At 42.9% G+C, this 25,955-nt stretch overlaps 1 protein-coding gene across 1 annotated transcript in view; it reads left to right on the top strand.

The window, feature by feature from the left end:
• The window catches only part of VPS36 (vacuolar protein sorting 36 homolog), a 68,157-nt gene that overhangs the window by 29,543 nt on the left and 12,659 nt on the right, over window positions 1-25,955 (top strand). Inside the window, exons 5-8 of the mRNA XM_077484214.1 lie at window positions 2,330-2,419; window positions 5,944-6,030; window positions 23,678-23,710; window positions 23,803-23,880. Coding sequence (XP_077340340.1) covers window positions 2,330-2,419; window positions 5,944-6,030; window positions 23,678-23,710; window positions 23,803-23,880 — 288 coding nt within the window. The remainder of the gene's footprint in view (window positions 1-2,329; window positions 2,420-5,943; window positions 6,031-23,677; window positions 23,711-23,802; window positions 23,881-25,955) is intronic.

The raw sequence follows: 25,955 nt of genomic DNA, 5'->3' as shown, positions 1-25,955 counted from the left end.
CCCCACTGAGGTGTGCAGAGTGTAATTTCAGCTCCTTGTCCCTTGCTTTCTGAAAGCTCAGACAAGCTGTAGAAATGTATACAAAGGAACTTGGGGAAGCTTGTGGCTATAATGGTATTGACACAGCCCCAAAGGATCCACAATGGCTCAAAGGTGATATGGTCCAGAAATATTTAGACAGAATAAAGGTGGATAAAGCACCTGGACCAGATGGCATCCACCCATGGATCCTAAAAGAATTGAGCTCTGTCATTTCAAAGCCGTTGTTTCAGGGACTTGTTAATGACCGGAATGCTACCACTGGATTGGCACAGGGCCAATGTGGTGCCCATATTTAAAAAGAGATCAAAGGCTTTACCAAGTATAGACCTGTTAGTTTAACTTCTATAGTTGGGAAGATACTGGAGAGTTTAATAAAAGACCACATAGATGAGTTCTTACTGAAAACATTTTTTAAGCAACAGACAGCATGGGTTCATGAAAGACAGAAGTTGTCAGACAAATCTGATTTCTTTTAATGAAGAGGTATGTAAAACCTTGGACAGAGGGGTGGCTGTGTACGTGATATACTTGGATTTTACAAAAGCGTTTGACACAGTTCCGCACACACGGCTCATGTGTAAGGTAAAGTCTACAGGCCTGGAAATATCAATTTGTAAATGGATAGAAAACTGTCTAAAAGACAGAATTCAGAGAGTAGTGGTTAATGATTCTTACTCTGAATGGTCTAAGGTTATGAGTGGTGTACCCCAAGGTTCAGTGCTGGGACCCTTACTTTTTAATATCTTTATAAATGATATTGGGTCTGAGATTAAAAGTACAATTTCAGTGTCCAATCATGGAGCGATCACTGTCAACAAACCGGCGCCATGTCCAGTTCTCTCCACTCCTCACATGGATCGCGTAAGGGAGAGGAGGGAGAAGCTGCAGTGTGAGGCTACGTGAGTTTTTTTTTTTCTATTCCAAGTGCCCCATCTGTGCCTCATCTGTGCTACATCAGTAAGTGCTCATCTGTGCCACCCTATAACTGGATCCTCATTATCGCCCATCAGTGCCATAGAAAAATGCGTTTTGTTTTCATTTTCTTTCCATATTTTTCAAAAACTTTTGGGAAAAAAAATGACAGGTTCAAAAGACTCATTATGCCTCCTAGAATATACATTGGGGTGTTTTCTTTCCAAAATTGGGTCATTTTGTGGGCTTTTCCATTGTCCTGGTGCTCCAGGGCCTTCAAATGTGATATAGGTTGTCAGGAAATAGATGTGTAATTTATATCCGTAGAACACCTGACGGTGTCCCCTGCATATTGGGCCTCTGTATGTGGCCAGGCTATGTAAAAGTCTGACACGTGGTATCTCCATACTTGGGAGGAGTAGCAGAATGTTTTTTGGGGTGTAGTTGTAAGTATGCAAATGCCACATGAGAGAAATAACCTGTTAATATTACAATTTTGTGAAAATAAATATCTTCATTTTGCAAAGAATTGTGGGAAAAAAAGAAAACATGAATAAACTGACCATGCCCTTTACTAAATACCTTGGACTGCCTTTCCTTTGGGGGGCATTTGTACTTTCCTGGCTTGTTAGGCTGACTTCACACTGAGGCGGTTTTCAGGCATTTTAGCCTCTAAATAACATCTGAAAACTGCCTCCCATTCATTTCAGTGAGACTTATCACACTGGGGTGGTGCGCTTGCAGGGCGTTCTTTGGGGCGGTTTGGGATCGCTGTATGCCCTACCCGTTGAAATGAACGCCTGAAAAGCGATTCGGAAGCACCGTAAAACGTGAGCCTTTAACCCCCTCCTAGCGGGGGTTAAAAGCACTCCGCTAGCGGCCGAACAAGCTCCACTAAAACCAGCATCGCTTTAGCGTTAACGCTCGGCAGCCCCAATGTGAAAATAGCCTTAGTGTCTCAAGAAATGAGATAAGCCACCAGTACATCAGGTATGATCAATTTTCAGTGATTGGCACCATAGCTTGTAGACTCTAACCTTCACAAAGACCAAATAATATACACTGATTTTGGTTAATTTTACCAAAGATATGTAGCAGTATAAAATTTGACCAACATTTTTGAAGAAAAAAGTTTGCAAAATTTTCTAACTTTTTTTATTTGTAGCGCAAAAAAAACCCCCGGAGGTTATTAAATACCACCAAAAGAAAGCTTTTTTTTAGCCATTGACAAAACTATATCTCTCTTATTCATTGATCAGAAGTTTCTAACAGAAGTAGAAATATCGATTTTCTCCCTTTGTTAGCAGTGTCTGTCAATAGAATCATTAGTCTCAGAGTCGGGGGCATTAACATGTACTATTGGTCTTGTATTTAGTTCAATCGACGACTGTCAGAGGAGTTAACACAGAGAAGATGGGAAAGGACATCATCCTCGCCCTCTATTCAGATGAATAAAGGTCCACAGGTAAAGTCTGTCTATATTCCACATTCCTTTTAGTCTTCATGTCCTTCTACTGGAACTGTTGAGGACGTATATTGGTTGCAATAAGTTTTTGCCTAATTTTGTATTGTGTTGCTATATTCCTGGCTCCAGAAAAAGTATATATCATTAAAATTCATTAAAATTAAACACAAGTTATGCTTATCTGCTCTGTGCAAGGGTGTTGCACAGAGCAGTGGTTTACCTTCTCTTTTATTCGGTCCCCCACTGGCTCTGTCTGCTCCTCGCCCTTCTCGGAGTTGCCCCTTTGCAAACCATGTGCTAAGGGGGCGCTCATGCGTGCATACTCCCAAGCTGAGCTATGTGCGTCTGTAGACACATACTGCATATCTTGGCCATGTCCCTTCTAGAGCGGCATTATTCTGGAAAAAATGAGAATTACACATTTTTTGCTTGGAAAATAAAGATCATGATTCTCAAAAACTGTAAACATGTTTTTTTTTTTTTGCTAGATTATTATTAATCAGAACCCCCCAAACATATGTTTTTTTTTATTTTTGTTTTTGTTTTTTTAGCATACACTCTAGGGAATAAAACAGCGCCTGTTGGAACTTTTTATATCACACGGTATTTGTGGTAATTTTTCACATGTGATTTTTTTTTTGGGGGGGGGGGGGGACAACATTTTCATGAATAAAAAAACAAAACTGTAAAGTTAGCCCATTTATTTTTATTTTTTCTCTATAATGTAACAGATGATGTTACGCCCTCGCCGAGTAAATAGATACCTCACATGTCATGCTTTAATATTGCGACACTCGTGGTATGGTGCCAAACTTCGGTACTTCAAAATCTCCATAGGCAATGGGTTAAAAAAATATATATATATTTTTTTTTTGACAGGTTACCTGTTTAGAGTTACAGAGGATGCCTAGTGCTAGAATTGTTGTTCTTGCTGTAACGTTTGCGGTGATACCTCACGTGTGGTTTGGACGCCGTTTACATATGCGGGCGAGACTTGCATAGCTAGTGGGTATGGGAGGGTAGTTTAATTTTTTTTTTTTTTTTTTTTTTTTTTTTTTTTTTAAGATCAGGAATACACACACACACACACACACTGACTCACATTTCAGTAGAGAACTTGCCACTCATGTATACGCTTGTGGGCGCAAGGGTGTGCTGTCCGCAGGACCTCTGGGAAGAAAAAACGCGATACTGCCCAATCCCATCCACAGCATCACCATCACGTTCTTTGCTGACGTCAGTTCCGGTTCCCACCATTTGCGTTCCACACTGACTCCGTCGCGGTCGACGGCTTCCCCTCTGCTCCAATACAGGCAACCTCACCATCACGCCACAATACGGATGCCAGCATGCCAAGGACACCATTGATCGCTGCATGCTTTTTACCTCCTCAGATGTAAGCTGCCAATTTCTTATTTTAACCCTATAAGAATCGTTCAAATCCGGGATTGAGATCGTGGGAGGCAGAGAATTGCGATAACGATTCTCCGCGATTAATCATGCAGCTCTAGTCCTCTTCCTTACAGGATTTGAGTGACAGCAGCAATGGCCAATGGTTCCTGCTGCTATCAGTGTAGCCTGTGAGAAGAGAGAGAGCAGCGCTTCTGCAAGCGGTCTATTGCAAAACTGCTAAATGATTTACCAGCATACATTTTCCTGTGGTTTTCATGATTAGAGAATCGGTATATCACACGATAACATCTGATTGCTCACTGTTCTCGTACCGTGTCAGCTCGCTTATGTGTGATCATACCTGTAAAAAACCTCCTTCAGTTTTACAAGCTTGTTTTTTTCTGGCCTTTTGTTTTTAATGTAAAGCAAGGATTCCCTGAGGATACGCATAGTTAGCACTTGCTTTTCAGTGACTCATGAAACCCGTGGGACATAAGGAAAGTATAATTCTTAATATACAATAAACTGCGTGAAGATTAAATTTGCAGACCTACCAACAAGTTATTTGGTTGCAGCCACTCCTAATCTATAATGCCCTTGAAGTATGCGACTTTGAGGAAATGTTAAAGCTGAACTCCGAGCATATAAAAAGGTCAACTAAGAATGCAGCTAGGTATAAGAAATCCATGACGTAATTGTTTTTAATGCAACTAGTGCAAGTACCTACATTTTGATCTGGTACAGTTCCTTCAAAAAGTAGTCATACCCCTTGACATTTTCTTCATTTTGTCATCTTGCAACCAAAAATGTACTTTATTGGGGTTTTATGTGATAGACCAACACAAAGTGGCAAATAATTGTGAAGTGGATGGAAAAGGATAAATTGTTTTCTAAGTTTTTACAAATAATATCTGAAAAGTGTGGCCTGCTTTACTCTGATACCCCTAACTAAAATCCAGTGGAACCAATTGCCTTCAGAGGTCATCTAATTAGTCAATAGCGTCCACCTGTGTGTCATTTAATCTCCATATAAATACAACTGTTCTGTGAAGCCCTCGGAGGTTTGTTAGAGAATCTTAATGAACAAACAGCATAATCCCCGTACAAGTGTGAATGGAGCCTAAAGAGTACGTGTCACTGCCTATTGTTATCACAAGGGATATTTACATTCCATGCAATAACAATAAAAGGGAGAAAAAAAAAAATATATATATAATATGGGACACGTATCATCGTAAACGTTATAGCTAGAGCAATAAATCTAGCTCTAGACCTCCTTTGTAGCATGTAAAAATGTTTAAAGAATCGCTTATGCATATTTTTAAAGTGGTTGTAAACCCTTCCAAACCACTTTGACCTACAGGTAAGCCTAGATTAAGGCGTACCTGTAGGTCAAGAAATATCTCCTAAACCTATACGGTTTAGGAGATATGTACTAAAAGACAGCCACTGCTGTCTACGGCGCATACGCCGTAGACAGCGGCGCGCAGGTGCACTGGGCAGGCATGTGTGTGTGTGTGTGTGTATGTATGTATGTATGTATGTATGTGTGTATATATATATATATATATATATATATATATATATATATATATATATATATATATATATATATATATATATATATATATATATATATAATGTGTTCTAAATAATTTTCTAGCAAAAAAAATACAGATTTTTACTTGTAAATAAAAAAATAAAAAGTGTCAGAAAAGACCTGGACTTAGTGGCTTATTTTGCTGTATTTTGCATTCAATATTTTACTTTGACCAATTTACTCTCATTATTTCATCCAATATTTCTGAAAAATAAATCACGTGACCTTCATATGGCATGTGGAATTCTTTAGTGAATTGCACCCTAGATTGTTTGTTGGTGAAAGGCTGTATGCATGTTTTTGTTGTGAATTGTGTTGCTTCTCAATGTCTGTCCCTCTTCCCTCACTGTACAAGTAGCATTAAGGTTTCCATTGTGAGCTGCTGCACTGTTTACAGCACTATGAACAATGCTCAGGCAGCTGGTCAATGCATATTTACATCCTGTAACTAATGATTATTTCTTTCATAAAATTCTGTTCTCTCCTAAGAATGGTCTCATGTTCCTTCCTCTTTCCTTTTTCTCCTACACAGGCTGGAAGAATAAAAGCGGTTGGGATTGTTGGCATTGAGAGAAAGCTGGAAGAGAAAAGAAAGGAGACTGACAAAAACATTTCCGAGGTTAGTGTTACACCGACCCTTCTCAGAGTCCGCCCTGATGAATTGAGAGACTTGTCACTCACTGGCTGCTAGAACTACAAGTCATGCCTGTCCTACCTACCAGGGCCATCTCACACTGTATATTGAATTGGCCTACTACACATATGAATGTTAGAGATACTGTCTCCTACTCAAAAATTCAATAAACACAACCCCATGATCTGTACAAATCCCTTTATTTAATTTGGATATGATCAATGTTGTGATTATAATCCTTACTTGACAAATGTCCTGGTTACTGGCCCCTGTAGAAATGCTGGCAGTGGCCATCTTAGTTGTCCTGAGTTCCAGGATGTAGTGCAGCTGGTTTACCCAGCATGCACCTCCTGATCTCGGACATGCGCATTAGTGACAGTGCATCCACAAGATTTGACGATTAAACAACCTGTAGACTCCTGGGATAGATTACGCCGATATCCCAAGAGTGCACAGGATCTCCTTATGATGGAATCACCTAGGCGGCTGGGACCGAAAGTGACGGAAAATTAAAAGAAAATAATATACCTGTAAATCTAAAGTCTTGATATATCCATTTATTATTGTACTGCGGCTTGGCATTGTAAAAAGTATACGTTGAAAATATGGGTGAAGATCCAAGTGAAGATACACAAGTCTATAATTGGGGCTCATTCACACAGACGGCCAGGGAGCCACGGTCTGACTGTCCACCTAAAGAAGGACATGTAGCTACTTAGGGCTAAACATATGCTGCAACCATGATGCTTTGCTTCAGGGTTGCAACAAAATTGAAACCGCAGGTCGCATTCGGCAGGTAATACCACTTCCAAGTGTGACCTATTTACTTGTATGGGGTGGTTCAGCATTTTTAGGGTTAAAACAGGTGCAGAGGAGATGACAAATCACCTCCTCACCACCTGTCAAACGTGGATCACTTTCAAAGGGGTTGCACGGGCCATTACATGTGAAAATATTCCCTTATGGTCCTGTATTTAAATGTTTTAATTGTATCATGCTTCATGGAATGACCGCTAATATAACCTGAAAAATAAGTCAGTATCATTCTATTGAAATGAAATGTATCCCAAACATTGTTGCAATTGAAGAGATGATCACAGATGAGCAGATATCTCACCGTTATGTTTGTGACTTGTGCTGTTCCTCTTAAAGCAACTGGAATCAATAGTATAAAAACTATAATAAAAAGGGACCCCTGTAAAGAAAATGCTGACCTGTCCTGTCGTCCGTCCTGCTTGTTGAAGAACCCTCAGCATCCCACACATTTTTCAGGTTTGTTGGAAGTCTGGTCCCACCTCAGAGCACCTTAATAGCATCTTTTCTTGTACTACTTGATCCAGTCCATTTCTGATTGCATTGAATTGCCAGATTTCCACAATTTATAAAGTCGTAACAGCAGAATAGGCCTTAGAGCTTAACCCTTAACGCTTAAAGTGATACTAAAGGATATATATATATATATATATATATAATTTTTTTTTTTTTTTTTTTTTTTTTTTTTAAAATGCTCTGTGCAAAGATATTCCACAGAGCAGTCCCTTACCTCCTCTTCTGACATTCCCCACCCGCACTGTCTGCTTCTCCTTGCACCAGGTCCCTCCCTAGCAGACCAGGTCCTTGTTCCTATGGGGGCACCCCGTCCATAAACACACTCACAGAACAGGCAAGGCACCTCTACGTTCCCTCATCACAGGAGTTAGATAGCAGCAGGAGCCAGTTTTTCGGGTGGGGGGGACAGTTAGTGGGGCTTTTTTTATTTAAAGGGAATCCAATAAAGTAAAAAATGTTTTGACTTTAGAACCATTTACATTTTTTGGGGTTAAACGATGCCCATGGTGTCCAAGATTTCCTTTATGTATCTGTGTACTGCTTTTATATTTCCAGTCTGTTCATGTATTCATTCCTCAGTTTTTTAGATGTCTGTTCTCTGTGCTTGCCATTGTTGGGGATTTTCCTATATTAATTTGTGGTGTACTCCAACAAATCCGTGTAGACAATAGGCAGCTACATTAGTGTTGCTTGTACTTGGCTTTACATAGCAGATGCCTGACACAGCTTGCATCTCATTCTTCTTCTTTTGGTAGTTAAGGAATCTAGTTTTTTTTTTTTTGTAGATGACGGCGGTACACAGCAGCTTTATCTTTCATATATTTTTGTCCCAGGTTGCACTTGTATGCTGGTTTTCCTGCATTGTTATATTACTAAAACCACAAGATCAAATAGAACGCACCCCAAAATGGCATCTAGACACTGCGCCACGGATAAAATGATAATTCAAAGATGTATAATTGGAATAAGCAGCCATTTACAAATGATAAAGTATACAAACAGGCTACCAAATATAAATGAGAACAGGTAAACAGTAGCGCTAAAGGTAAGTAATAACCAGCTATGATATTTGAATAACACACCAAAAAGTGATAATGTGCATAGTATATTAAAGTCCATAAATTGCACTTTGATAGGGTCAAACTATGTGTCCACAGTTGATAACTTCATCCAACACCACACCCCCCTGATCTGATCGCTCGAAACACTTGTCACTTCCAGTTGGCAACAGTCTTTAAATACACCCACTTATGCAAATGACAGGAAATTGCTTATCCGCCATCAGTGTCCCCACGGCAATGATATTGCTAGCATCCAAACAAAGCACATTACAATTCATATGACTTTAAAACGTCATCACAATCAGTTCACAATTGAATACTTTTCATATAAATAACATACAGTTGATATAATTGGACCGAATATAATGTATATCAATGAAAAAGATAATTAACCGCTTGCCGACCAGCCGCCATCATTATACGGCAGCAGGTCGGCACGATCCTGCGAGCCGTCATAACTGTACGTCGGCTCCTTTAAGCGGAATAGCAGGCATGTGTTCGCTGCAGTGCGGTGCCCATGCTTATGACCGCCAGTTGAGATAACCGCCAGCCACGCACGATCACTGGCACAAGAGGCAGAACAGGGACGTGTGTGTGTAAACACACAAATCCCTGTTCTGTGCGGAGAGGAGACGCAGATCGTGAGTTTCTAATGGCTAGAAACCACGATCTGTCATCTCCTCTAGTCAGTCCCCTCCACCCTCAGTTAGAACACACACTAGGGAACACAGTTAACCCCTTGATCTCCCCCTAGAGTTAACCCCTTCCCTGCCAGTGACATTGAAACAGTGATCAGTGCATTTTTATAGCACTGATCGCTGTATAATTGTCAATCATCCCAAAAATGTGTCAAAAGTGTCCGATGTGTCTGCCATTATGTTGCAGTCCAGATAAAAATCGCAGATCGCTGCCATTACTAGTAAAAAAATAATAATAATAATGAAAATCCCATAAATCTATCCCCTATTTTGTAGACGCTATAAATTTTGCGCAAACCAATCAATATATGCTTATTGTGATTATTGTATTTATTTTATATATTTTTTTCAAAACTGTCAACTTTTTTTGTTTATAGCACAAAAAATAAAAAACGCAGAGATGAACAAATAACACCAAAAGAAAGTTCTATTTGTGGGAAAAAGGGCGTTTTTGTTTGGTTAGTGTCACATGACCGCGCAATTGTCAAAGTGACGAAGTGCCGTATCGCAAAAAATGCCCTGGTCATTGAGCAGCCAAATCTTCCAGGGCTGAAGTGGTTAAAAGAATCATGAGCAAACACTTAGGCCGCGTACACACGCGCGGACTGTTTGCCCAACCTTGTTCGTCAAACAGTTTCGGCAAACAGTCCGCTCAAAATTTGCATGAGCGGACTTGCCCACACACGAGCGGACTGTTTCAGCGAACTGTTTGCCAAACAGTTCGCTCAACTTTTGAAATGAACGGACTCGCCCACGTAAGGAGGAGGCAAATCCGCCCATTTCGAGCGCGTGTACAGGTAGGCGGGGCCCGCGAAGGAGACGTCGCGGGCTCCGCCGCCTGGAATGGGCTTAAAGGGGAACCCCAACGCCGAAAAAAATCGGCGTGGGGGTTCCCCCAAAGTCCACACCAGACCCTTGTCCGAGCACGCTACCCGGCCGGCCAGGAAAGGGGGGGGGGTGAGCGAGCGCGCCCCCCCCTCCTGAGCCGTACCAGGCCACGTGCCCTCAACATGGGGGGTGCCTTGGGGAAGGGGGGGCCGCGCGGCCCCCCCACCCCAAAGCACCTTGTCCCCATGTTGATGAGGACAAGGGCCTCTTCCCGACAACCCTGGCCGTTGGTTGTCGGGGTCTGCGGGCGGGGGGCTTATCGGAATCCAGGAGCCCCCTTTAAGAAGGGGGCCCCCGGATACCGGCCCCCCACCCTATGTGAATGAGTATGGGGTACAATGTACCCCTACCCATTCACCTGTGAAATAAAGTACAAAAAAAAACACAACACAGGGAAAAAATATTTTATTGCACAGCTCCGGGGGTCTTCTCGCCGGACTCCTCCGCTATCTGTGTGTAGCTCTTTTGCTAGCGGAGGAGTCCGGCTTTCTTCCTCGCCGCCGGCCTCTTCTCCTGACTTCGGGGGTCTTGTCCCCCTCTTCGGTTCTTCTGCCGGGCCACCGCGCCTTCTTGTAGCTCTTTTGCAGGCGGTGGCCCGGTCTTCTGTCGCCGCTGCCTTCCGTTCTTCTGTCGCCGCCTTCGGTTCTTCTGCCGGGCCACCGCGCCTTCTTGTAGCTCTTTTACAGGCGGTGGCCCGGTCTTCTGTCGCCGCTGTCGTCGCCGCCGCCGCCGCCTTCCGTTCTTGTTCTTCTTGTTCTTCTTCTTCTTCTCCTGGAGATGTTGACTCGACGAGCTCTCCGGCCGGAATGCCAGAGCCGCGCTGTGCGGACACTTATATAGTGACAATGGGGCGGTGTCACATGGTATATGTCACATGGGTTGGTCACATGGGTTGATGTCACATGGGGACTATGACATCGTAAGGGGGCGGGGTCACCATGTGACCAACCCATGTGACATATACCATGTGACACCGCCCCATTGTCACTATATAAGTGGCAGCGGAGCGTGTCCCTGGCATTCCGGCCGGAGAGCTCGTCGAGTCAACATCTCCAGGAGAAGAAGAACAAGAACGGAAGGCGGCGGCGGCGACGACAGCGGCGACAGAAGACCAGGCCACCGCCTGTAAAAGAGCTACAAGAAGGCGCGGTGGCCCGGCAGAAGAACCGAAGGCGGCGACAGAAGAACGGAAGGCAGCGGCGACAGAAGACCGGGCCACCGCCTGCAAAAGAGCTACAAGAAGGCGCGGTGGCCCGGCAGAAGAACCGAAGAGGGGGACAAGACCCCCGAAGTCGGGAGAAGAGGCCGGCGGCGGGGAAGAAAGCCGGACTCCTCCGCTAGCAAAAGAGCTACACACAGATAGCGGAGGAGTCCGGCAAGAAGACCCCCGGAGCTGTGCAATAAAATATTTTTTCCCTGTGTTGTGTTTTTTTTTGTACTTTATTTCACAGGTGAATGGGTAGGGGTACATTGTACCCCATACTCATTCACATAGGGTGGGGGGCCGGTATCCGGGGGCCCCCTTCTTAAAGGGGGCTCCCGGATTCCGATAAGCCCCCCGCCCGCAGACCCCGACAACCAACGGCCAGGGTTGTCGGGAAGAGGCCCTTGTCCTCATCAACATGGGGACAAGGTGCTTTGGGGTGGGGGGGCCGCGCGGCCCCCCCTTCCCCAAGGCACCCCCCATGTTGAGGGCACGCAGCCTGGTACGGCTCAGGAGGGGGGGCGCGCTCGCTCGCCCCCCCCCCCCTTTCCTGGCCGGCCGGGTAGCGTGCTCGGACAAGGGTCTGGTGTGGACTTTGGGGGAACCCCCACGCCGATTTTTTTTGGCGTTGGGTTCCCCTTTAAGTCCATTCCAGGCGGCGGAGCCCGCGACGTCTCCTTCGCGGGCCCCGCCTACCTGTACACGCGCTCGAAATGGGCGGACTTTCCGAGCGGGAACAGTTTGCTCATTTCGAAAGTAGCCTACACACGGGCGGACTGTTCGCTCAAACACAGTTTCAGCGGACAGTTTTTCGGAATTTCCGAAAGACTTTGTCCGTCCAACTGTCCGCTGAAACTGTCCACTGAAAGCCCACACACGGGCGGACTGTCCGCCCAAACACTGTTCAGCGGACAAGGTTGGGCGAACAGTCCGCCCGTGTGTACGCGGCCTTATATAACTTCCAGAATTGAAATAATGTGTATTAACTGGACACTTACAACATATTCCAAATATGAAATCTACATTAATTAACCCATAACTAACCTATTTATTTAAAAATCATTTATAAAACAATTTAGATCAAGTTCTATATTCATCCCATTAGGTGCTAGACACTAAATTAAAAATATCCATTTAGTCTCCCTCTGGGAGAGGTCCCTCACCTGATTAGAACCCCTTCAAGAGGGAAATACACAGTCGATTCCACAAAATTGTAGCACTGTGGGGGGGTCTCTGTTATGTTTCTCCCTAAAATATTTAAAGCTGTTCTTTATATTAGTCGGATGTTCTGCTATACGTATCTTCAGCAATCTTTTTGTCCTCCCTATATAGAATAGGCCACATGGACAACATAACATCTTCAAGGTCCAATTTAATATCACCAAGGCCATTCAACAAATCCTTTGTATCTTTTAAATACGCTTTAGTACTCTGTATACTGCGTTCTAAAAATGTATCCAAAAATTCCCCCAACCTTGCAGTAACCTAACCAATCCCATTCACAATAGGTCATGCAGGTGGCTAAGGTGTACTCTTGGATCTTTGGAAACGTGTAAATTATTGTTATCCTACATGCACTAGGGACCAAATATCTTTTTTTCTTTTATTTATAGCTCTCATCCTAAAACCCCACTCAACAATTTCATTTAACTGTTTCGTATAAAGGTCTGTGGGGTCTCTAGTCTATTTAGTATAAGTTTTCTTATCGCCCAACATATTTAGCAATTGGTTGTGGTAGAACTCTTTATCCAATACCACTACACCCCCACCTTTATCAGCTGGGCGTATAATGATATTTCTTCCCTCCAATGACTTGATACTCTAATATAGGATAGGATTAACCCTTCTCTTGTAACTTCTCCAGATCCTTTAGGGCCAAACCTTTAAAAACCTCAATCTGATGGTTATAATTATTCTGTGAATAAGAAATAGACTTATTCCATAAGCCACTATCAATCTGAACAGCTGTCCCAACTGTTCGATTAATAAGGTAGGAAGGGTGAGGTAGGAATCTCTTGGAGGGGTTCTAATCGGGTGAGGGACCTCTCCCAGTAGGAGACTAAATGTATATTTTTTTATGAAGTGTCTGGCACCTAATAGGATGAATATAGAACTTGATCTAAACTGGTTTATAAATAATTTTTAAATAAATAGGTTACTTAACCACTTGCTTACTGGGCACTTAAACCCCCCTCAGTCCCAGACCAATTTTCAGCTTTCAGCGCTGATGCACTTTGAGTGACAATTACGCGGTCATACAACACTGTACCCAAATGAAATTTTTATCATTTTTTTCCCACAAATAGAGCTTTCTTTTGGTGGTATTTAGTTACAGCTCGGAGTTTTATTTTTTGCTAAACAAACAAAAAAAGATGCAAAAAAAAAAAAAAAAAAATCATGTTTTAATAGTTTGTTATAAAATTTTGCAAACGGGTCATTTTTCTCCTTCATTGAAGTGCGCTGATTAGGTGGCACTGATAGGCTGCATTGGTGGGCACTGATGGGCTGCATTGGTGGGCACTGATGGGCTGCATTGGTGGGCACTGATAGGCTGCACCGGTGGGCACTGATAGGCATAGTTAAGGCGGCACTAATAGGCACAGATAAGGCGGCACCGATGGGCACAGATAAGGCGGCACTGATGGGCAAAGATGGGCACAGATAAGATGGCACGGATGGGTGGCACGGATAAGTGGCACGGATGGGTGGCACGGATGGGCACTGATAGGTACCACAGATAGATGGGACTGATGGGCACTGATAGGTGGCACTGATAGGTGGCTCTGATAGGTGGCACTGCTGGGCACTGATGGGCGGCACTGCTGGGCACTGATGGGCGGCACTGCTGGGCACTGATGGGCGGCACTGGGGTGCAGCACCTTTGAGGCAGATTGGGTGGCACTGTGGGTGGCACTGTGGGTGGCACTGTGGGTGGCACTGTGGGCACTATGGGCACTGACGGGGGGCACTTACTTTTGCTTTTATTTTACTTCAGGATGGCACTGCGGGAGGCAGGTGGGCACAGGCAGGTGGCAGGTGGTCCCTTGTATTGATGGCCGTGATCGGGACTGATGTCCCGATCACGGCCGCCGGTGATCGGCTTTTTTTTTCTCTCCTCGCGCTGTCAGCGCGAGGAGGAATAATAGCCGATTACCGGCTCCGTTCTATCACATGATCAGCTGTCATTGGCTGACAGCTGATCACGTGATAAGGGGTCGGGATCGACCCCTTACACGGATCGGTGATCAGGCGAGTCTCACGGACTCGCCGATCACAGAGCGCGCCGCGCGCGCCCCTCAGGGGGCGCGCAGGCCGCTCGTAACCGGGACGACGTCAATAGACGTAGTCCCGGAAATGTAGGTCCGCGCTAATGCCGTCATTTGGCAATAGCGCGGATCTGAAGTGGTTAATTAATTGATGCTGATCAATTACATATTTGTAATATGTAGTTAGTGTCCAGTTAATATACAATATTTCAATTCTGAACGTTATTTAAGTGTTTTGCTCATGATTCTTTTAATTATCGTTTTAATTGATATACATTATATTCAGTCCAATTATATCGACAGTATATTGATTATATGAAAAGTATTCAATTGTGAACTGATTGTGATGACGTTTTAAAGTCATATGGATTAATGTGCTATGTCTGTGGTGGATGCTAGAGATAGCATTGCTGTGGGGACAATGTGAGGGTGGATAAGCAATTTCCTGTCATTTGCATAAGTGGGTGTATTTAAAGACGGTTACCGCGCCATACAGCCAATCCCAGGATGAAGTCGGTATGACGAAACGTGTTGGTACGTAGCATTCGCACACCACCGGAAGTAACGATCCAAGTGTTTTGAATGATCAGATCAGGGGAAGAATGACCTATACCTTATGTCCACCATGACAGGGTATCTCTGGCATCTGCATCATATGAACGCACTTTTATCCTGTTTGTGAGTATATTACCATCGGGCTATGTTTTTTAATAAATGCTTTATTTAAATTTGATGATATCACACTATTTGGAGTCTTATTTCTCCTATATTACATGCTAGGGAACGTGCACTGACCGGATTCCTCTGAATCCTATGGTGGTTAACTGCTTGATTGCCAAAACACAAGAGTGTGAGGCAAATCTTTCTGGTGAGTTTACATCCAAACTGGGGAGTGGAGACACGTTTTTGTCATGTGATGTAGTGTTGGATGAAGTTATCAACTGTCGACACATAGTTTGACCCTATCAAAGTGTGATTTATGGACTTTAATATACTATGCACATTATCACTTTTTAGTGTGTTATTCAAATAACTTACTATAGCTGGTAATTACTTACCTTTATTATATTACTATAGGGAACAGAACGAACAGCAAGCTGTTCAATTTCATTTGTATAAGTTTTGGATATGCATGGGTGCTTACAAAACATGATGCCAAAATGGAGCTGTTGTCTTACCAATAAGTCAAATGTTAACTTTTAAATAAAGTAAAGAAATGGTTGCTATTGGTAACAGAACCACTTTTACTTAAAGGATAAGTTCACCGTTCTTAACATGTTACATGTAACACCCATATTCGGGGTTTAACATGAAACATGTTATGAATGCACCAGCCCCCACACCTCCTTAATTCCCCCTATACCAGCTAGTGGGGATTCTCCACCTGCTAGCTGTAAATTTTTTTTGTAAAAAGTGGCCGTGGGGGGCTCCGCCACAGCGCTCTGAATGGAAATCTACAAGGTCTGGCAGCCTTTGCGGCTGTCGGCTTGTAGTTTTCAATGAACTACCATTGCGCTGGGAGCACTGTGGTATTTCATTCATTCTTTCTGTCAGTATGTATCGGCTTCCTCATATGAGGTACAAGCAAGCCTATACACTGACAGATCTGCAGGAGTCCTGCATGGCATTAGTGATCTGCTGATCACTGGTACAATACTTTACAGGCTCCTGCTATAAAAAATAATAAATGCACATTTTTGTACTTCCCTTTGTTTTGACAGTCCAAAACCCTTACCAGTGCCAACAGCTTTTCCCCAGCTTCTTCCTGGTGTGGGTCTTCAGCGGTCTAAGTTTAAATCTGGATGTAAGCCTTAACCACTTCCCACCCGGCCACTGCACATAAACGGACGGGTGGGCGCTCTCTCCTTCAGGAACATCTCTCGGAAGGAGGATGGATCGCGTGCCCGCACAGCGGTGTGAACCCCATTGCGCTTGTATCACCCGGACACACATCTCTGATTGGCAGGAGGGCCCTGTGATTTGCCCTCCTGATCACATGACGGCTGTGTCTAATTTATGACCAAATTCGATTTTATTGTATTTCTTTTGAATTGAAAAGAAGAAAATATTTATTTTCCCCAAATTTCCCGCTATTTTCGTTTATATTGCAAAAAATAAAAAACGGAGATGTGAATAAATACCACCAAAAGAAAGCTCTATTTGTGTGAACAGCATGACTGAGTAATTGTCATTGAAAATGTGACAGCGCTGAAAGCTGAACATTGGTCTGGGAAGGAAGGGGGTGAAAGTGCCCTGTATTGATGTGGTTAAAATATAAAAAAATGCAAAAAAAAGTGAAATCAACAATTAGTGTCTCTAAAGGCAGAAGGTTGCAGCTCTCCCTCCAGCCCCATCTTACCATACTTCCCTGATCCCAATCTCTATCCATTGCTGTGCACATGAGCAGCAGCTCTCCCGACTCTCTCCCTCCTCATAGGCTCAGAAACCGCAGCGGGAGCCGTTGTTGTTAGTCCTAGCCAGTGAGGAGGGAGCCGTGAGGACACACACAGCCGGTTTGGGGGCAAGCCTGCACAAGTGCCCCATAGCAAGCAGCTTGCTATTGTGGGCACTGAGTGGGGGTGTAGGAGCCAGGAGCGCTGGTAGGGGGACTCAAGAAGAGGAGGATCGGGGCTGTTCTGTGTAAAATCATTGTACAGAGCAGGGGAGTATGATATGTTTGTGATTAAAATATATATATATAGAGTTACTATCACTTGAACATGTTGCCGAGATACAATTATGTCTGGTAATTTACATTGGTATACATGTTCAAAGTTAAACAAATAAATAAACAAGTTGACATGCATCTCTATAATACCAGAGCCGTATGTTGTCTGCTCTACATGTCTCAGAAATGATATTACTTCAAGTAATGCTTGCACTGACTTCTGTAACCCGCTCCCTTAAAAGGTATGTAAACACTAACAACAAATCAGTGGCATAGCGTGGGCAGGACCACAGGGGCCTCCCAACCATCCCCGATTCAGTGGGACCGTACGGGGATTTCTGAAAAATCCCAGCATCCTTTTTTCATATCTGTTGCAAAACAAACGGCTGGTCTAATCAAAATTCTTGTCAGCTGATAACTACTTGTGCTCTCTGCCTGTGCTGAATTCTTATTAGTTATCCCTGAGAACTACAGAACTTCCCAGCTCCGAGGACTTTCACACTGGAGCGGTGCGCTGGCAGGACACTAAAAAAAAGTCCTGCTAGCAGCATCTTTGGAGCGGTGAAGGAGTGGTGTGTACACTGCTCCTTCACCGCTCCTGCCTATTGAAAGTAGTGGGGCAGCGCGGCTATACCACCGGCATAGCGCTGCTGTAGCAGCGCTTTGCGGTGGTTTTAACCCTTTCACAGCTGGTTTTTAACCCTTTCTTGCCCGCTAGCAGGGTTTAAATCCGCCCCGGTAGGGGCCGAATAGTGCCACTAAAACGATGGCAAAGTGGCTCTTTACCTCTGACGCCCGGGCGCCGGCAGTGTGAAAGAGGTCATACTGGCTGGATCATCAGGTGGAAATAAAGGAAAACAATTTAAAGAAAAAGAAAAAAAAAAGCTAATGCAACCTCCATGTCTAAGGATCAGTAAGCTGCAATATATTACATTTACGTTGTTAGAATTTAAAATCTGTGTGTGTAGCTCCTGTAATGTTCTTTATATAGACCCGAGGCTGTTCTGTATAACAGAGGTCTTTTTTTTCTTTTTTTTCTTTTTTTTCGCTTCCTCTTGGAGTTTCCTCCTAGATTTTCCTGTCTGTGAACACTCGAGTTCACAACTTTCTGCTTTTGAACTATTCTTTTTACTGTGATCTTAGAATCGGATACATCTTGTTATTCCTAGACGACTTCTGCTAAGGGAAGTAGTCTGGGAAAGGTCTTCAGCTGCCATGAGCGAGTCTGGGCTTCTGGGGCATTACCTTTTAAGGGGTAAAGTGCTACATCTAGGCTTGCTTGCATTCAGCATGTGTGTGTGCATATAAATACATGCATGAAAATGAAATTACATTTATATACGGTATATCATTTTTTTTATTTTCATGCGCATATATATATATATATATATATATATATATATATATTACACACACATACACAAGCAAGAAGACCTGGTTCTCAATTGGCTTTCCAATTGCCCCCAAAGCTGGTCAGTAGAATGTGGTCAGGACTCGCTCTGTGGGCCGCTCAAGTTCCTCCACACAAAATTCATCAATCCATGTCTTTATGGTTTTGTTCACAAGGACACAATCATGCTGGAACAGAAAAAAGTACTTCCCCCAAACAGTTATTCACCATTGTGTAATCTAAAGCATCTTTGTATTCCGTAGCATTAAAGCTGAGCTCTGGGAAAAGAAAACCTGCTCCCTTGCAGTGGAGCTGCCCCGGCACTGCATGTGTTAAATGCTTGTTTAGGTCTAGGAGACCCAAAATCAGTTTTAGGCACCCGATCCGCTCACATTGGCCCTCTTATGACTCATCCCCTCTCCTTTCCTGGCAAACTATCACAGGAGAGAGAGAGAGAGAGAGCTGTGCATGATGTCACAGGAAATGGACTGTATAAGGTATTTACTGGCAGAAAAAAATGTTTCACTATCCAAAGTTAAAACAACAAGGCCAGAAGATTTAATAGATGGAAAGATGAAAAAATGACTGAAGGTCCGCTTTAAGCTGTGAAGGGCAGGTGCAGACTGGCATGGAGCCTACTTATACTTCTGTAGCAGATGATGCAAGTCTGAAAAGGAGGGTTGCACACCGCTGCCATGATCCACGAGAAACGTTATCGCAGACTGCTCAGACAGAAAACGGTTCTGCCATAGTGTTCTGTCTGAGCAATCTCCAATAAAGTTTCTTGTGGATGATACCGTAGGTCTGCAACCCTCCTTTTCACTGGCACAGAATTGTATTATTCTCATAATTATAAGCAGATGTCCAGACCACCCAACCCCCCCCCCACATCAGAAGTCAAGTATCCTCCACCCTCACCTACATTACAGTGCACCTCCTTTGTGCTGCTACCAGGAAAAAATTGAGGGAGTAACTGGGAAACAGTGCAGGGTCTGGAGGAGGAGCAGAGGAGGACTGGGGTTATCTGCCATAGTCCAGGAGAGGGAGAGATGAGGGGGTGATGTAGGTGCACAGAGAAGTGCAGGATCTAGCTGAGGAGTTCTGTCCTCTCTGTTGAGACAAGCTGGGGGCAGAGACGAGGGGGTGCCACAGCTGCAGGACAGACACGAGGGCCACGTGAAATAGCCTGCTAGAGGGCACTCACATACATTTGCCCTCTTCTTCGTCTTTCTTTTTTTTTTTTTTATTAGTCGTTTTAATTTTTTCAGTGTTATTTATTTTATTTTTCCTGCTTGTTTTGTTCCCATTTCTGCACTTTCATTCCACTGTTTATTCATAATACGTGAATAACCATAAAAATCACAGAAAGACATTTTGTAAAGTGGGTAATGGGAGTGACATCCAGCCACAGTAGTTGTGATGTGGCTGAGTTGTAATTAATAAAGGCTTCTCGCAGCTTCCTGCATCTACTGCTGGCCGCTGATAAGGCGACGGGGCTGCAGGATTCTGTTTATGGGAGGAAGTTCCTGTTAGGTGTGTGCCGTTCCCTTTTGTCCTTACTTCTCTATCTTGAGCGATGAGTTGTAGCATGTTACTAATTAGTTCTGGGAAGCATCTGATCTGTTAGCAAATCCCTCTTCTGACAAGTTGCTTAGGGCCTTTTTTACAGGTAGGCTTAGCATGAACTTTTGCAATTTAAACAGCCACCGAGGGACCCCAAAAGACCAGGTTCAGGGCCACTCTGTGCAAAATGAGCTGCACAGTGGAGGTAAGTATGATATCTTTGTTAATTAAAAAAAAAAAAAAAAAAAAAAAAAAAACGCAAAACTTTAGTGTCCCTTTAAGCAGGAGAATATGTAAATTGGGGAACCCCTGCTCCTGGAACATGCCAGGCCACATGCCCTCAATGTGGGGGGGGGGGCAGTTTTTAAAAGAGATTTCTCAACAAAATACAGCATGAAGACATGAAGACATGGAAGGATGAGCGAAGTTTGCTTTGTCTATTAAAAATTAATTAAGACGCATTTTCAGTTTGTGGTGCTCAGATACAGTTACATTTAGCTTTAAGATGAGGAGAGTCCTGAGCTGAATAAGCAGACCTTGTTTAACTACTTTTCGACCAGCCACCGTATTTATACTGCAGCAGATCGTCACGTTTCCGCAAATCGCCATAGGTGTACGTCCGCAGCTTTAAGGTGCGATAGCAGGCATGTGCCCGCTGCACAGCGGGGTACCGGATGCACGTGGTCGGCGGCTGCGATGTCCACCGGCCACCCACAATCGAGGGCACAAGAGACAGAACTGGGATCTGTCAATGTAAACAGACAGATCTCCATTCTGACAGGGGAGGAGAGACAGATCTGCTGTTCTTAGTGATTTGGAACAGCGATGTATCTCTTCCTCCAGTCACTCCCATTCCCCCACAGTTAGAAACACATTTAACCCTTTGATCAATAGTGTTAACTTCTCTGCCAGTGACATTTACACAGTAATCAGTGCATTTTTACAGGCCCCCAAGAAAGGGTCAAAAGTGTCCGATCTGTTCGCCACAATCTCGCAGTCCCACTAAATATCGCACATTGCCACCATTACTAGTAAAAAAAATAATAAAAATGTCATAAATCTATCACCTATTTTGTAGATTCTATAACTTTTGCACAAACCAATGAATATACGCTTATTGCGATTTTTTTTATTTTATTTTTTTACCAAAAATACGTAGAAGAATATATATCTGCCTAAACTGACAAAGACATTTTTTTTTTTGGGGGGGGATATTTATTTTATAAAAAAGTAAAAAAAAAAAAAAAAAAAAAAGTGTGTGTGTATATATATATATGTATGTGTGTGTGTGTGTGTGTGTGTGTGTGTGTGTGTGTGTGTGTATATATATATATATATATATATATATATATATATATATATATATATATATATATATATATATAATATAAAGTCATCAACCTTTTTTTGTCTATAGAGCAAAAAAAAAGCTCTCATCCAATGACACTCCGTAAATAAGGGGTTTAAATAATGCATAAATGGAAATGGTCTGGCATGCTTAGCAGCCACCAAGTGATTATGTGTACCATTCTATATCTCATCTAGTCTACACTGCCTTAATTGATGGAAGGATGCTGATACGGTAATTTAATACTTTTTAACTGCCTGTAATTTTTGGGACATTGCACAACGGGGAAAGGGGGGGGGGTCGGGGGGAGCAATGGTTGCACTGTGTTCTTCTTTATAAAAATGTGAATAAAAATAATTTCCCCCCCAAAAAATAGAGCAAAAAATAACAACTGCAGAGTTGATCAAGTACCACCAAAAGAAAGCTTTATTTGTGGGGGAAAAAAGGGAGTCAATTTTGTTTGGGTGCAACGTTGCAATTGTTAAAGCGACACAGTGCCGTATCGCAAAAAATGGCCTGGGAAAATCTTCCGGTCTTTAAGTGGTTAATTCAGGTTCAAGATCTGCTGTAAGGTGTAGGAAGATTGCAGAATTCACCCTCATATGTTGGGTCATCCATTTTCTGAGCACTTGTTTGGTCACATCATAATTCAAGTCTTTACACTTTTTACAATAATGAATCACTTCTCTAGTGCTTTGGTATTGAGTCTTTTGGATGTACAAACTTCTTTCTCTGCATGTTGCTGGGCTGGAAAAACACAAGGATGGCAAACTTGTTAATAATCCTTCTGTTTTCACAACACAAGTAGGGATGGGCTATCTGTTCGAGTCGAACATGAGTTTGACTCGAACATTGGCTGTTTGCTGAACAGCAAACAATTTGAGGTGTTTGCTGTAAATTCGAAAAGCCGCGGAACACCCTTTAAAAGTCTATGGGAGAAATCTAAAGTACTAATTTTAAAGGTTAATATGCAAGTTATTGTCATAAAGTGTTTAGGGACCTGGGTCCTGCCCCAGGGGATATGTATCAATGCAAAAAAAGTTTTAAAAACTGCAGTTTTTTTTGGGAGCAGTGATTTTAATAATGCTTAATGTGAACCAATAAAAGTGAAATATTCCTTTAAATTTCATACCTGAAATTATATATTTATTCTATAGTATGCCTGTAAAGTAGCAGGTTTCCCGTGTTTTTAACAGTCACAGAGCAAAATGACATTTCTAAAGGAAAAAAAGTAATTTAAAAGCACTAGCGCTAGTTCCGGCTATTAATGAATTGTCGGTCCTGACGATACACATAAAAGTAATTGAAAGTCATTGAAAAAAAAAATGCGTAGGGGTCCCCCAAAATTCCATTACCAGGCCCTTCAGGTCTGGTATGGATATAAAGGAGAACTCCGCGCCCAAAAAAATGGCGCGGTGTTCCCCCAAAAATCCACACCAGTCCCTTAGCCGAGCACGCAACCTGGCAGGCTGCAGGAAAAGAGGGGGGGGGGGACAAGAGAGCGACCCCCCCCCTCCTGTCTTCTCCTTCGCCTTCTGTCTTCTCCTCCCCCTGCTGTCTTCTCCGCCACTGACCCAGTCCTTCTCCAACACTAGCTCCCACAGTTGTGCCAGCTTCTTGGCCATCCAGTGACTTCATTCTGATAAACCCCCTGCCCACAGACTCCCACAACCACCACCAGGATTTGTCAGGAAGAGGCCCTTGTCCCTTTTTTTATTTATTTTGGTGTGAGGTCCCCCCCCCTCAAGATTCATACCAGACTCAAAGGGCCAGGTATGGCCAGATCAAAGTCTGAACCCATTCATTGAAGTCGCCAGACATGAAGTGGCAGGGCAAAGTCAGATTGGATGTTGTCCGACTTCCATGTTGGAGCAGTGTGAACCCAGCCTTATTGTCAAAGCTTAATTGAACAAGCTGAAGTTAGAAGCTGATTGGCTACCATGCACAGCTGCACCAGATTTTGCACTCTCCAGTTTTAGTAAATAAACCCCATCGGTTTACCCACAGCCCTGGCTCCACAGTAAGAAATAATGGGATCACTGTCCTGCTTGCGTACATCCAATAATAAGTTCATAGAGGGACATTTTATCTAACCTCATTGTTTGGCTGGTGTCACTGCAGGTAGGTAGTTCTCAGAATCTGTTCTAGTAGGGATGATGTTGCACATGGCTGACTCATCTCATTAACCTTATATACGTTCTTTATTATGTTTTCCAGGCCTTTGAGGATCTGAGCAAGCTGATGGAAAAGGTACGCTGAAACATTAATGTGAGTCCACGTCCAGCACAGCCATTTCCTGTCAGCACAGTAGTGAAAGATGGTTGTCTTCATTATTTTTACAGGCCAAGGAAATGGTAGAACTGTCCAAATCGATAGCTAACAAAATCAAAGACAAACAAGGGGACATCACAGAAGATGAGGTATGAGAGTGTGTGTGCACACATGGGCTGCCAGGTAAAACTGGGAAGATAAACAGCACCGTATTTTTATATGGACTCTTTCCAGGGAAAACATAAAGTTTGTGTCTGACATAACATCTGCACCTGTTATGTCTCCGGATATCGTATATATTGTCTGTACTGTTCATATTAATATTAAATTTCTATCAAATTACAATTCACATCCTATATAGTCTGTTTTTGCAGGTTAACAATGTGGGCCTCGTGTAGGCAAGAATCGGAATCTTTTATTTATTTATTTTTCTCTTCCATGTTTGCAGCACTTAAAATGGAGACATTGATGATTGCTGTGGGCATTAAAAATATTCTAGGGCTATTACTGATTAAAATTTTCGTGTTCGATTACTCAATTTTTTTTAATCGATTTCATCGACTAACTTCAATTAATTATAACGCACAGACAGATCCAACTACTTTTAGCTGATCCCCTTGCATTGCAACTCTGCATTAATCAGTGGTAAATGTGGCATACACTATATACAATCACCCGACACTACTTCGTTTCCACAATCCATGACTTAACTTCACAGTTCACACAAATATGTTTTAAATTCAAACTGTAGCACTGATGTAAGTCATTTTTTATTTATTTTTTTATTAAACTTTAAGAAAAACATAAAAAGTTATATATTGACTGTCAGTCACTTTATAGTAGCCATCACTTTAGCCAGTCATGCAGACATACCAGAGTCTTTAAATAATTTTTTATTTTTTTACAACAATGTTAAAAACAGAGGTTATCAAATTTGCCTACACTTAGCTCACTGAATGATCCCAGTTAACCACATCCATATTTACCATCACTGTCCAGGCTGTCCAGTGATGTCACGGAAATTTACGTCACCGGACTCCTCTCCCCCTTCCCTTCATTAGCAGACGGAGGCACTTGGGGAAGGGGGGAGGAGTCCGGTGACGTTGATGTCCGTGACATCACTGAATCTCAGACGGAACTCCCTGAAGACCCGGAAGCCGGCAGAGAGGTGAGTACCGATCAAAAGAATGTTGATCGATCAAAAAAATTAACGATTAATCGAGGAATTAATCTTTAATTTTCCCAGCCCTAAAATATTCCTATTTTTATTTTATTTTATGGATATCGTATTAAGATGGAAGTCATGGTGCAGGAATGAACCTGTCCTTTACCCATGGAGGGCAAGGCAACAGGTTTACTTTAAAGCTGGTCCCCGCAGTAGGTAACAGTGACTTGGGCTAGGTTCACACCACTGCAATCTGCTTTTGATCAGACTTTCAGTGTGATTAAGTAGCCCAACTTGAATGCTACTTTGAAGTGGTTTGTGTCCATGGGGCCAAAATCGTGATGAATCGCACCAAAGTAGTACAGGAACCTTTTCCAAAATGTGTGCCAAATGCTGAGTTGCATTTATGTAAATGGGACCCATTGAAAGAAAACAAACCACAACAGTAGAGGGAGTGAGGATTTGGGATATAAGCAAAAAATATAACTAAAAAGGGAAAAAAAATCTAAAATCTCATCATTTTTGTTAGACAACAATTAAAATGAACCCGGAAACACCAGGGGCCATTTGATATAGCAAGAAAACCACAGGGATCATAAAACGAATGTGAGAATGTTTTGTCCGGGACCATTGAAAACAATGTGACATTCACTGTCATGCTTCTGTGCTACTCAAGTTGCATCTGAATTTGCACTAGTGTGAACGCAGTCTTAAGCTGGCCATACATAGATCAAAATTCAGCCTATTCAACAGGGACTTGCTGAGATGTTATCCATGAATGGACAGGCTCATTGTATCCAAGCCGATCCATCGATTGGGTATAACCTGCCTGGAGGATCCTTTACAATCAATTACTGCCAGCGGCTATAGCTTCTAGCAGTAATCAGTGAGTTCTGCTTACCAGGAATGCTCCCCCCCCCCCCCATGGCAGAACACAACAGCGCTGTGGGAGACATTCCCCCAATAACACAGACTGTGTTGATGGGGGAATTAAGCGGTTTTCTTTCCTTTCACCCATGGTGGAAGGAAAGAAAATGAAGTCATCTATGGGCTGACTTA

Source organism: Lithobates pipiens, unplaced genomic scaffold (genome assembly GCF_037356315.1).
Source record: "Lithobates pipiens isolate NorthernLeopardFrog02 unplaced genomic scaffold, aLitPip1_a1.2 Scaffold_16, whole genome shotgun sequence".
In the NCBI taxonomy this organism is placed as follows: Eukaryota; Metazoa; Chordata; class Amphibia; order Anura; family Ranidae; genus Lithobates; species Lithobates pipiens.
The sequence above is the reverse complement of the archived record's forward strand: the minus strand, read 5'-3'. Positions and strand labels throughout refer to the sequence as shown.